Here is a 13898-nt window from a genome sequence, read left to right on the forward strand (position 1 = left end):
CGTCCATTTCTGAGTTTACCCCAACAACTTCTTCAACTAGCTTCTTCAAGCCCTCAAACGACAAATCACTCCTGACCCCCCGCATTCGTGAGTCACCACCCTTGTAAATGCCATCCACCCACTGACCACCATGTCTTATCACAAGTCACACAATTGGAACCCCACTGTAGTTTTGAAAACATCAAATTTGTCAATCATTTTATGCATTACATGTCATGTTGTTACACGTCAGTTTTCAACTATGTTACACGCCATGCTAAAAAATGTTACACGCCATCTGCTTTATGGATGCATGGCGTGTAACAAATTTGGCAGTGTTTGAAATCCATGTTCTAATTTACACAAGTTTCAAAAATTTATCTGTTGTAGCAATAAACCCAATAACATACCTTGATGTCATTTCTGCTATAGGGTCTGTTTATCGACGACAATATGGCCAAATGCCGAGAGATAGACTACATCACGATGACGATGGTGCTCAATAGAGAGTTGACAGAGCTCATATAGTTCAGAGAGTTGAGCGACCTGATGACAATGGTACTTAACAGAGAGTTAATAGAGTTGATATAGTTCACTGAGCTAAGAGAGAAAGATAAGCGACCTCAAACAGCTAAGCTTTTATTTCTATTTTCTCTTTGGCAGGAAGGGGATATTGGGAACTTTTTCCCATTATGTTTTTAAAGGTATTTTGGTCTACTCATGCTTCTCAATGGCTAAAAACAGATAAGTTTATGTAAAGCATTATTTTTGAAATCACCTTATACGAAGGACCTTTTCTCACAATTTTCTCCTAGAAAATTTTGCTCTGTCAAAATGAATTGTTTTGTGACGCTTTTAAAAAGAAATGGCTAGCAATGTGTGGTGCTACCTTTTAGTCTCTGTGGTTTACAAGGAATTAGGAAATTTCCAATGGAAAAAGGTGGGATAAACAAGATATGATTTTCTAGATCAAGATGAGATATATGCTTTGGATCAAAGCTACTGAGAGGAATAATGCAATTGATAAGTTGGGATGGTGGTCAAATCAATCGGTCCTTGCTTTATGCTTGTAATAAGGTTGAATCTTGAAAAGGAATTTCTTGTATTTATCCAAAAGAAGATGAATTGAAATTTAATATCAATGGCTTGACAAGAGGTAAACTAGACCCCGCTGGTTGTTGGGGAGTTTTGAGAGACACAAGTTCAATAGATGGTATCTTTTTCGATCCTCTTGACAGACAAGATTTGAGTTATGTTGAATTGGCAATCAAAAAGGCTCTTCATTTCTTTTGACTCTCCTCTTGGTTGGGTAGAAAAAATCTCATAATTGAATTTGATACTTCGGTGGCATTATCTTAAGATTGTAAACAGGATTCAAGATTGTGAGATAAGTGGTAGACCTTCAATGAAATTGACACATTAAAAATTATAACAATAATAGGGAAGGTTACTTTATGTACACTTACACAGAAGAAAATTAACTTTTGGGTATTGTTTGGGTGCAAGTTTTTTGATTGCAGGTTCTGATGAGTTGCACTGAGCTATTTTATGTTGTTCCCCTTTCAATTTATGAGATCACAAACTTTGTAATAATGTGTTGAATTCAATAAATTTGGTTTTTATTGAGCAATTGACTTATCATGCATGAGCTATATTCAAATAGGATGAATTTTCTCCAACAACAAACACATATTCTTCCACATGCAACATCCAAAACCAGGATAAACACAGATAAAAAAACTAAGTCCCTGCCTTTTAAGAGAAAATCATTGAAGAAACATACATCTAATTAACTCATCTTTTCTCATTAAAATCAAAAGTTTGAATTTAACGAGAAAATGATTTTCTATACAAATTATGAAAAAACATCAATGCTAAAGCTAAGGAAAAGAGGCTGAATTTTTTGGATCTTAGTAAACTGACGCCGTAGGCTTTTCCGAAAGAAGCATTTGGAATTGAGTTACCATGGGCTTAAATTATGCGACAAAGAATAATATAGACGAGAAAACTTCTTGTGCTTATTTGGCTGGCTCACTCAATTTGACTGATTTTCCAAGACTAAAGAAGGGGATTTTCCAACAAAAGATAAAAAGTCCTTGGCTTCAAAATAGAAGAAGAAAAAGGAGATAGAATGAGATTTCGGGATGTAGTCAATAATGGTTATGTTTGGTATGATTAAAGAAGGAGATCCAAAGGTTTCTATAATTTTTAAATTTATTTATTAGTAAGATGGTAGTCTCTCATTCATTGGTGATGCATAAATTATATAAACTGATAATACATTAAATATAAAATCTTAATAGAGGTTTAAGATAAAAGTTTATATTTAATGTACACTATCAGCGAATAATAAAGGGTGGAACTAGGAAGCAAGAAGAGTGGTCCTCAGCTAAACAAGCAAAGCAGTAGTTGTGTCGCTCTCTCAATACTTACCACTCCCAGTTGAGTAGCCGTCCAAGCAAACAACATTTCGCCATCACCGTGAACCGAATCCACGCAACTACTACTTTTCAAAAGAGCAATGCATGAGGTTACAAGATAAATAACCAAGGTTTCCATTGTCTTGACTTTTTTCTACTTAAAGGAGTTGGGCGTTGGAAACCTTGTGGAAAAGCAAAGTGTTAGATTGGGTCCCACTCTTCTTTTGTCCGAACAGCAGTTGGTAGCTAAATCCTTCCTAAAAAGCTTCATCTGTTGGGTTTTTTGTCAAGATAAAGAAGAACCCAAACCATCATACACTAATCAGAAGAAAATCCCATGTGTCTGATTCCCCACCCCACCCTTTTTCTTACCGCACAGTCTTTTGGTGTGACGCCTTACTGATATAGCGCAGTGGCGTCAGATTTGCCTACAGATGGAAGCAACGATGAGAAGTAGAAGAGCAAATGCAATTTCGTGGGAATCAATGACAGGAGTGAAAGGGGCCGTTGGTGATGTGACAAGAATTCAAGCTGATCCATTCTTTATTTTTCTTTTTAAACATTGAAATTCTATTTGGGATTCCTCTTTGCGCATACCAACAATCTGGACCACGCTCATTTCGGTTGCAAAGGCCACCAATGAGCGAGAGACTGTTGGACAAAGGCCCCAGGGCTTGCTTTGTTTCTCTATCTAGTGAGAATTTTCAGCCCCCACTGTTGGTGGGTTCTTAGTGCATCAATTCGGATAGCTCCACAAGGTGAGCGAAGAGCACATTCGCATTATTGATTTATGTCTGCCGCCACCATGAGAAAGATTCTTTCCTTTTGGTGAATGAAATGAGTAAAAAGTCTCCCCCAGCAAATCATATTTGAGTTTTGAGAAGCATCCATTCTATCACAAAAGTATAACTAAGAGAAAGTGAGAGCGAATTGTCTGATTGAATTCTAGGAAGATGGAAACCAGACAAAAAATATTGAATGAATCCAAGGAATTACAGTAACATTAGCCCTCCGTGGCTCCCAAAAAGAATCTAAATGCACAGAAAAATGATGAATACAAATTTACACAGCAATTTTCTTCACTGCTCTCAACATTTTATCAAATCAAGCAGAGCAATTGTATGCCCTTCACGCAGAGTTTGACTCAGCTGCTGGAGCCCTCTTCTTGGCAAAGTATTCATCAGCTCGTGCAAGGTTCTTTGCAACTGATGGCTTAACCCACTTCTTTCGACCAGGCAATACAGTGAGAGAGCAGCCGGAAGCCTCAAGCTTTTCCTTTGCTGATGCTGAAAAGGCACGGGCCTTGAAGTTCAGCTTTACATTCAGCTCCCCATCACCAAGAATCTAAATCAACAAAATAATCAATAACGATGAATACTTATTTTCAAAACAACATTATGCCACATGTTCAAAAAACCCATCCCCATGAATTAATAAGAGTAAATTTTGCAATTAGGATTCTTTCAGTCTTAAATTGGGAAGAACATTTTGACCTAACGTGGTCCACTTCATTTCACTTTTCCTAAGAAAAAGATAATCAGAGAATCAGAATAAGAAAAGATGCAAATCCTGTTACCGTAATGAACCGTTGATTTGCTGATTTTGCAAGATGCAATCTTCCAGAAATAAAAGCCAACATGAAATGCTTTTGTGTCTAAGCATCGTCGGCATTTATACGGTAATGCAAAGAATGTTCAAGAAATCAATCAAAAGAAACACACATGACATAACAAATTCTACTGGATTTCAAACTCAATTTGGAACAATAGATACCACGAGCAAGTGAAACCACAATTGGATTTAGAGTTTCCAAATTGAACATGATAAATAGGACTCTGGTCAGCCGAATCTTCAACGAGAACATTTTAGTTGCTTCATTGCAGGCAAAAAAAAAAAAAGGATTTGTATGGAAATTGAAGAACCAGTTGCTAAGAGATGAATGCTGTTCTGCATTTTAATATCCTCACATTCCGAATAAGACAGAATACAATGTGAAGCAATCTCCATAATAAAGCAAGCATTTTTCATGAGTCTTGGAAATATATTTTGCAAAGGAAATTAAAAAGCAAGTGTCAAATTAGAATATGCAATATAGGCAAATTAGTAGCTGGAGTGAACATCATGCACCTAGTCTGCCCACCTCTTAAATTGTTCGACACTGAACTCCAAAATCAAAGGATGCACTTCTTTTGACAGAGCTTATTGTGATTGCATTGTTATTTCCACTTAATAGAAGAAGCTAGAATCAATTTTTGTCAGTATTAATGCTTCATGCATAAGATAACAGAACATTCTATTCAACAAATTGGTCAAGAGAAACACGCTCTTTTAGGGCCATCAAACTTACACATGGACTTAAAAGGCTAAATCTCAACCCTACAGTTGCCGCAACATAAATCAAAGATCACATGTACCTTTAAAGGGAGTTTTCTTTCTCTTCCTGATGGGTTGATCAAACCCTTCTTCTTCAAAGTCTCCAACGACACCTCATCTCCCTCTAGAAATCCTGCTGTTTCTATGTCTTTTAAGTTAACAGGGATGTATTTAGGTAATCCCGCATGCATACCTTGCAAAGAAAAATGAGAAGAAAAAAAAATGTAAGTAAGAGATAATCAGTATGCAAATATATGGTCAAAGTACCCGTAGGTCCCACTACTTTAGAGAAAAGTGTAATTTAGTTCATATACCCCAATTTTGAGTAATTTAAACCCTGTACTTTTGCATTTAAAAACATTTGACGACAATTGCTAAATGCCGTAAAATAAAGACAGTTATCTACGCTGACATAGTAATGAGGTGGCACTGACATGTAACTTTTTGCTAACAAATCAATGACATGGAAAATAAAAATGTTTATTTAGGTGATGTGGAATTTTTATCAAATAAAAACAAAAAGAAAAGTTCTGAGTCACACGGCATTTTAATTTTTTTTACAACTACTTTATTTTTCCACAAAAAGAAAAATTAAAACACATGGAATTTTTTCAAAATATTTTTCATTGATGTGAAACTAATTTTCAAAAATAAATAATTTTTTTAAAAAGATCAGTTCTGTTTTCTTTTTTCTTTTAGTTTTAAGCTCAAAATTTTTCTTTGGCACCTATTTACTGGAAATAATACTTTTCTTTACTGAGTCTCTTCTCCAAATCCTTTCTAACATCAAATTCCAAAATTTCTCAGAATCTCCTTCACTGTCATCTAGAAAGGTGCATAGCCATCATCATCCATAATCAAAACTAGCCCACTAGACCATAATCAAATGTAGACTCTTGGGTGGAGAATATGTTGTAGGAGCACCAGCGAACCTCAACGTAGAGAGCAATTAGGATCTTGCACGGCTGGATCTATCATGGTTTTCATGGTTTCTATGGGAGTCGTGTATGTGTGAGAGAAGAGGGTTTGAAGATTGATGTTTTGTTTGGTTAATGGGAAAGTAAAAGAAAGTAAAAGATTGGGTGTAGGGCTTTTTAGACACTCTTGTTTTGAAGAAAATTGCATTTTGCGATTCAAGTGTCTTCTTTGTGGCGGTTGATAGGAGATGGTGGCGGTGGTTGTGGCAGTACTAAAGAAAGATAGGTGGTTTTCAAATTTCCAGAGAAATAGAGATGAAAAAGGGAAGAGAGAAGGAGGAAGAAGAACCAGACTGAAAAAGGGAAAAGAGTGAAGAAAAGGTCAAATAGAAAATAGATTATTTTGATAAAGAATTACTCAATTATAAAAACTAAAATTGTAAAAACCTTTAAACTTTTTTCAAGTTTCTTGGCCAAAATGTTTTTTTATTTTTTCAAAAAAACCTTTTGGTGGTCCTGTGAGGGGAGGACACATGGCATTTTAATGGTGCCACTTCATTGAATTTTTTTTAATTTTTGTTAATTTTTTAAATATTTCCACATAAGGAAAAAAAGCCACATCATTGATCTGCAAGAAAAAAGTTTTACATGTCAGTGCCATGTTAGTACCACCTCATTGCTGTGTCAGCATAGATAACGGTCTTCTTTAATGGCTTTAGCAATTGTCCTCAATTGTCAACAAATGTAAAAAGTATAGGGCTTAAATTACTCAAAATTATAGTATGGGGACTAACTTACACATCTCTCTACAGTAGTGGGAGTTGTTAGGTACTTTGATCGCAAATATACATAAAGATGAACAGAGGCACCAAATTCAAACCTAAAAAAGGAAACAAGTTTTTCCAAACAAGGGACAAAGATAATATCATAAAGTAAAATCTTAATCTTATAAGCTTAGTGAAAAAGATTCAAGAAGCCAGCACTAATACAATGGACAAGGCTTATCCTGGTAAGGCACCCAAATAGGAGGAAATTTTACACATTCAAGTCTTTGTTAAGGAGATAGTTGATAGCCCATAAGTTTAAGTAAAAGAAAAGAGAAACCAACTTTAATATTTAAGTGTAATGCCTATTCACATGCAAGCCAAATGAATGTAAAGGGCTTTGCACAAAAAATCAAGTGCAGAAAAACGTGCAAGCAGAGGAAGAATAAAAGAGTATTTCATGTAAGGCTCAAAGGACAAGACACCAAAAAAAGAATTAATGAGAAGGTTTGGTTTCATCCAATATGAAACAGGTAGATAAGGACCAACTATCCAAACACTTAAGCAGATAGAAAAGAATTTAACTTTAATATTCATTTCAAGTCACAATAGTCTTTATGAACAAAGAAAGGAAGTTCCAATAATCTTCACTATTTTCACAATTGCAGTAGGTCTTCAGCTATAGATGGAACAAAGGCTTATCAACTGATTTGACCACTTAAATTTTGGATCATAGGGTATTCTGAAAATATCATCTTATTCCCAACCACTTCAAACTCTACCATCTACCTGTCAGCACATCATATCATCACTAATGGTAACTTTTAAACTACCTCATTCATCTCTACTTAGCCTAGAATTGATCATAGTTTTGAAATGACAAAAACTTTATCCTTCCCTCTTAACTCTTTTATTTTTTATCACTTGTTTACTTTTGATTCAAAATAATATTTTGTAAATATTCTTGCATTTACATAAAAACTTAATAAAATTAAAGTTTGATTAATTTAATTTAAAACAAATTTCATCCTTCTCTTGTCTGATCAATATACTTGAGCTAATACACTACAAATAATTCCAGTCAGTATAGGTTCTTCTGTGCAAGCTTAGGTAGGAATAATCAAAGTAAAGCAATGTTTGACAGTAAAACTGTTAACCATAATAAGGCTTCAGTATTTATCACAATATTTAGTTCCATTATGTATATGAAGTTCTCTTATGTTCTACAAATTCTTGAGAAGAGAAATTGAGGCAATAATGACACATCATTACCTGTCCTTTGTGATAAATTTTATTCAATTTGATCCCAAAATAAATAAAAAGATGGTGAGGCTTTTGCAACACAAATACAAATAAATATTTTTGTTACCTTAAGACTCATCATCAGGTAAGCAAGACCTCCATAATAATGGATATGGAAAGAAAGCTTCAAAATAAGTTCATTAAAATGCAAAAAGGGCAAAGCCAAGAACATAGGAAAGAAAAATCCTTCAAAGTCCTTCAAGAGCATTTCCAGCAACTGAATTTCGACCTTATCAAATCTTCCTCTGATTTATTCCTTCATCACATGAAATAATTATGGTACCATGGGAAGGTTTCTTGCTAAGGGTGAGCAAACTGTGGTTAAAAGTGAAATACTTCAAGAGTTGATAAATTCAGTAAAAATGGTTCAGCATTTCAGCCTTTTAGGTATATTTGGAATATCTTTTTAAAATGCTGGGTTCCTTCATTGGTCAATTTTTTTGAAAATCATAACTGAACTGATTGAAAAAACCAAACTACACTTTTATGTATATATACATTTTCTTATTTATTTATTACTGAGATGCCTCAGCAACCGTTAACTTAAAGAATTTTGCCTTTCAACACCCATATAAATCCAAAATAAAAAATATTTAAAAATCTGTAATAAATAAAGAAAAGAAACAACAAATTACAGAAATAATGGGGTGACCTTCTTTTGGAGAAGAAAAGATCCATCAAAGATAGAAGCTCTTGACTTTGATGAGAGAACTGGAGCAAGTCAAAGTACCCATTTTTCTCTTTTTAGCTAATTCAAACTCCTACTTTATGGAAAAGAGCACTCAAGTGTTAAAACTTTCAATATAACAACAGTGAACAACACTTGGAGCCTTTTTAACCTAGTTTTTTTTAACTTAAAAGCTATTATGAAGCTCTTATAAAAACCAATAACTTTTAAAATTAAACTAAAACTGTTTGGGAAGCTATTTTGTAAAATAAATTGTATGAGTTCTAATTTTGGTTAAAATTACTATAAAGGGTACTCATATCATCTTCAATCACTTAATAAATTAAAGGGGAACAAATCCGCTTCGAATTTATATATGAATTCAGATGTTAAAATCAAACAAATTTATAAAAAAATGGAACAACTCTCAAACTTATTTAATAGTAATAGTATTAGATTTTTGTTGATTTAGCAAGTAATCGGACCATGATGCTTCAATTCTTGAATAAAGAAGAGAGAAGTGAAAACGATGTATTGGACATGAAAATCCTTTGGTGAAGAAGAGAGAAAACCTTTAAATAGTATATGAATGAAGCTTTGAATTTTGAATCTTCTTTTCTCTTAATCTTTGTAAGAACAAAGAATGAGAGGGAGATAGCAATTTGCATTAGAGAATGGCAAGTTGCAAAAAGAGGGAGAGGAAAGTGAGGTTGGTTGAGACAGTGGGGTATTTCTTGAAAAACTGGAGTGTTTTTAAAAGAAGAGAAGAAAAAGCTCCTATTTGGAACTTTTTTTAAACTCTTTTTTCAAAAATTTTGGTTTTTTTTTTTTTTAAAAAGTTGCTTGAGTGCTTCTTAAAAATCCTATTTGGCTTGACTTGTGTTTTTAAGAGGTAGATAAGTTGAAAAAAGGACAGACCAAATAGGCACTAATAGAAAAAGAAAAACCAAATTTAGTGGAAGAGGAGATTGAATAAAGCCTAGAGAAAGAGGCGGCATGAAACTCAAGATTGTTGGAAGCTTTCCACTTTAGGCTTTAAATCTTGTGGTCAGAGTTGAAAGCATATTGGCTAGGCAGTAATTAAAGGTTGCTTAGAATTCTACACTTCTTTATGAACATTGAGACTTGGTTTAAGCTGCTATTAACATGTTAGTGTCATATGTTCTCATGCCAAGCCCTTTCGGTGGCGCCATTTTGTTTAATTGAATGGCCCAAAATCCTCTATTTAGGAGAAGATAGGATAATACTTGATATAACCTTGATTCTAAAACTTGATATAACCTTGATTCTATATCACCAATATTTCAATGACCAAAGACACCTAACTAAACTAACCAAGAATGTTGGTAATTTGGTTACCAGTTAAATAAACAACTCAGCTAGTTAGGTTTATTACAATTCTCAAATTTAATTATTTTTGTCTCAGTAAAATTTGACTGAATTAACCAAATTGAGTGACAGTGCACGCAACTTCTTGTTAAAGATTTATAGAGGAATAAAACTACCAATTTTAAATAAAAATATATAAAAAATTTATTATAGATTCATCTTTATGATTCGCCTAGAGCATTGCAGATGGTTTTATTTTCTGCATTGAGAATAAAATTGTCAAATCCACGCTAGAAGATCTAACCTTTTAATATCAAATTGTATATACTATCTAGAAATTCCTCTTATCACCAACGCAACCACATAGAGAGAAGTGAGCAAAGATAAAGACCTAAAAGCATATATCTCAATGGAATGTCCATTAATTGACCAATTGAAATGCTGTCTTATAACTTTCATATGAGAATAGAATAAGTTAGTCACATTACACACACACACACACGCACTTATATATACAAATGTTCTCCTTACCACAGGCATATTACCCGTACCATTAACTAGATGAAGAAAATTAGTTTACTTTACTCAAACATCTCAACACCTGCATCATCGCAAAAATCCACATTTGACACAATACTAGGGGCTGACATAGTAAAAAGGATTAAGCGATATACTATCAAAATCTCCTGAAAAAGACTGATTAAATATCCCCTGATACTCTAATCTCTACATTCAATTGACCTATCGTATGTCTCCCATCCTCATTATTGTCTCTCTACAATCTCAAGGGGCATCTAATAAGGTAGAAGGTAGGAAACTTCTATGATGAAGTCAATTGGGTACTAAGGCAATATTAGTGAAGTCCATAATCAAAAGCAATAGAAGTTGTTGCTTGAAGCTTCTTCAAGATTTAACTAGAGAGCCATAGGCTAAAATATTGCTGAAGAAGGCATTGAAAGCTCAGCTACACAGTGGGTGCTTGGCCCAACTTATAAAAGAACTTTTACTTCAAAACTTATAATTGTGTTTAATGAAGTTGACTCTTTCAATTTTTTTTTAATAAGCTCAATTATGTCAAAAAAGAAAAAAACTCAACTTCATTAAACAAAATCATAAGATTTAATTTTGTTTAGTCTTTTAAACTTGTATTTATTAAAAAAAGAAAAATACTATCAAATAACAGTTTTCTACATCTTATGGTGCTTCCGCATTAATTTTCTCAAACACTATAGCTTGTCTTTATAACATTTTTGAAACAACTCTACTTGAACAACACTTCCTACAGTAGTCCTAATTGGACCAAACAGCTCATAAACTATTGACAAAGCACGAACTTTATATTGCTACCAGCAAATCACGATAATGCTTAAACCCAAAACATTCCATTCAGGTTACTTGTACATGACTTGGGCAGCCATTTGATTGAATATTCAACTATTTCTACAACTGAAACTTGAAAACTACAAGCTTGCTTAAGTTCTTACTTGAGAGAGCAATTTTGCAAAGTATTTCTCAAAAACTGCAGAGTTCAAAGTTCAAAGAAACACCAAGTTAATGCTATCACTTTAAACAATCAAAATCCAAAATCCACTTCAAATAAAACATGCTCCCATTAAATGAAAAATTCTAACCCAGTATCACAATCCCATAAAGCACTTGAAGTGTATAAGAATTAAAAAATAAATAAATAAATAAATACAAAATTAAGAAAGGAAGCAAGCAAATTACCTCCTGCAATCCCTCTCAATTTGGGGATACGCCTATAGAGCGGCATTTGCCCACCCTCAAACCCCTTTCTAACACCTGGACCAGAACGTGATTTCTGACCCCTCATTCCAAACCCACAGCTGCCACCTTGTCCAGCCGATATTCCTCTCCCCTTTCTCTTCCCTTTCTTTCTGGACCCTGGCTGAGGTCCCAGGTTGTCCAACCGAAATCTAACAGTAGGCGCTGTAACTGCCACTTGGATTTTTGCTGCTCGGCTCACAACAACTAAAGACCTTGTCCCTTGTTGTTTCTGTTGCTGTTGTCGCTTGGTTCTGATAAGGATAATGTGACATGGGTTTGGTCCTAAATTCCTCACATTTCCCTGCAATTAAGAAGGAAGTTTCAATTCAGTAATTGTGAGTATACTGTACTTAATATATTAAAGAGAGTCAAAGAAAGCGTACCCTGAAGGCCGAGTGAAGAGAGATTGAAGTTGTGATTGGAGGGTTTGGAGAGAGTGAGAGCATCGCTGCCATTGTAATGGAGATTTTGAGGATGAAAACTCGACAGCTATGTCTACTTTTCGCTGAATGCAGCTTTTGGAGGAACGGATAGGATAGGGCGTATGATTCTCTACGAGTACTACCACTATAGTTTTGTATTTAAGAGATAACGACGAATAGGATGATTCCACGAGAATGGTCAGTTCGGGGAACAGTGCATTTGTCTGAGGTCAAATGTGTTGGGCTGTTGTGGTGTAGAAGTTCAATTTAGTCCTTTTGTTATTTGTTATTTGAAATAGATGGTTTTAATCTTTGTACCCTAAAGTAATTTTTTTGCACTTTACTAAAAGTTGATCTAAGACAATTAATAATGAAATCAAATTTTTGTATTTAACTTGGATGAATTGTTATGTTAAGATGGATTTTTTTCTCTAAAAAATCTTATTTTATTTCAAATAAATAATTAATATTTTCTTAAAATTTTAAAATTTAATTCTTAGTATTTCTTATTAAAATAAATTTTTTGGTATTAATGTGTTCCATGTGATAAAAAAATTCAAAAGCTAACATGTCTCATCATCAACAAAAATGTCCTAAGATGAAATTTTGGTACAGAAAATTTTAATATTATTATTAGTTATCCTAAAATTGAATTTTAATAAAAGTGTAAAGATTATATTCATTAAGCTACAGTGGAAAGGATGAAACCCTCAAATTGAGATGGTAAAAGATCAAATTTACACTCCAAGAATTGTTTTGGCTCCAAAAATGCTTTCAATCCCTTTTTTGGAGTGCTTTTTTTTTTTTATGTTGAAAATTTTCGCAAAGCTCAACGACCTTATTAATATTTTATTAATAATTAAAATAAAAATAAAACGGTACATTAGGAAGGGAGACCTAAACCGTACCTCCAGAATTACATGAGAAATAAAAGAAAGAATTGCTATTATGGTTATTACTTTCTTTGCAGTTATAACGAATGCATAAGATAAGTAATTTACATGTGTACAAGAATCTAAGATAAAATCATATAAAAATAAAATAAAGAGTACTACTCTTTTACATTTATTTAGATCTAGGCTAAGTTTATCTAATCTTACAATTCCATGAAACTTACCTTGAGCTTTAGAGAAAACTCATAGATTTTGATGTTGATGTCCAAAATTAGCTAACACACTCCGGAGCTTGATTACCTTCCCAGTGTATGTGAGAGATTCTATAAGAGAATTGAGTTAAGCATTTTCGGATAGAAGCCAATAAATATGGATTGTCATGTGACCCACCGTATTCCTCCTTTAGCATTTGAAGTACCACCATAGCATTTATCTCAATGCAGATCTTTGAAATATTATACTCTTAGCATAAACGAAGACTTCTATATAAAGCTAATAGTTCTGCATGCACAGAATTTTTGGGTCCAAAAATTTTTGAGAAACTAAATATTAGAGTACCTATGTGTTCTCATAATATTCCACCTCTTGCAGCATTCTAAAAATTAATTTTGGAACTACCATCAACATTTAATTTAAACTCACCTATCAATGGTTTATGCCAAGATATTATTTTGGGTGGTAAGGACTTTCCTCTCTAGAATTCCAATCCCCACACTTGAGCTATTTGAGTATCACCTCTCCATTGCCACTATTCCAATTGCCTCCCGTGAAACAATTGGTGTATAAGCTTCAAAATACGCCACACTACTCTATTAGGATACATACCAAGATTCTTATGTTTTGCATACTATGTTCCACCCATAAGAACTAACAAATGAATAAAGGTAATAAGGTGCGAATATGTCCTTGCTTAGTATAATCACTAAAATATACCCATGCCCTAATAATCTAAATAATAGTTAGTAAATTAAGAACATAGATTTGAAAGAATATTGCAAAATAATTCTAAACTTGTTTAGCCATCGGACCATCCCACAGGACATG

The 13898-nt window shown here is 33.7% G+C and overlaps 1 protein-coding gene across 1 annotated transcript; it reads right to left on the reverse strand.

Annotated features, from left to right (window-relative positions):
• Positions 1 to 3237: 3237 nt before the first annotated feature.
• RPL15 (ribosomal protein L15) lies at positions 3238 to 12078 on the reverse strand. The gene is made up of 4 exons (XM_021443215.2): positions 11923 to 12078; positions 11480 to 11840; positions 4814 to 4965; positions 3238 to 3743 (listed from the first exon to the last, which is right to left on the reverse strand). The coding sequence occupies exons 1-4, from the start codon at positions 11992 to 11994 to the stop codon at positions 3528 to 3530; spliced, it is 801 nt and encodes a 266-aa protein (XP_021298890.1). The 5' UTR covers positions 11995 to 12078; the 3' UTR covers positions 3238 to 3527.
• Between the last annotated feature and the right edge of the window lie 1820 nt (positions 12079 to 13898).

This window comes from Theobroma umbraticum, unplaced genomic scaffold (genome assembly GCF_002168275.2).
Source record: "Theobroma umbraticum cultivar Fairchild unplaced genomic scaffold, ASM216827v3 scaffold_2.0, whole genome shotgun sequence".
Lineage (NCBI taxonomy): Eukaryota > Viridiplantae > Streptophyta > Magnoliopsida > Malvales > Malvaceae > Theobroma > Theobroma umbraticum.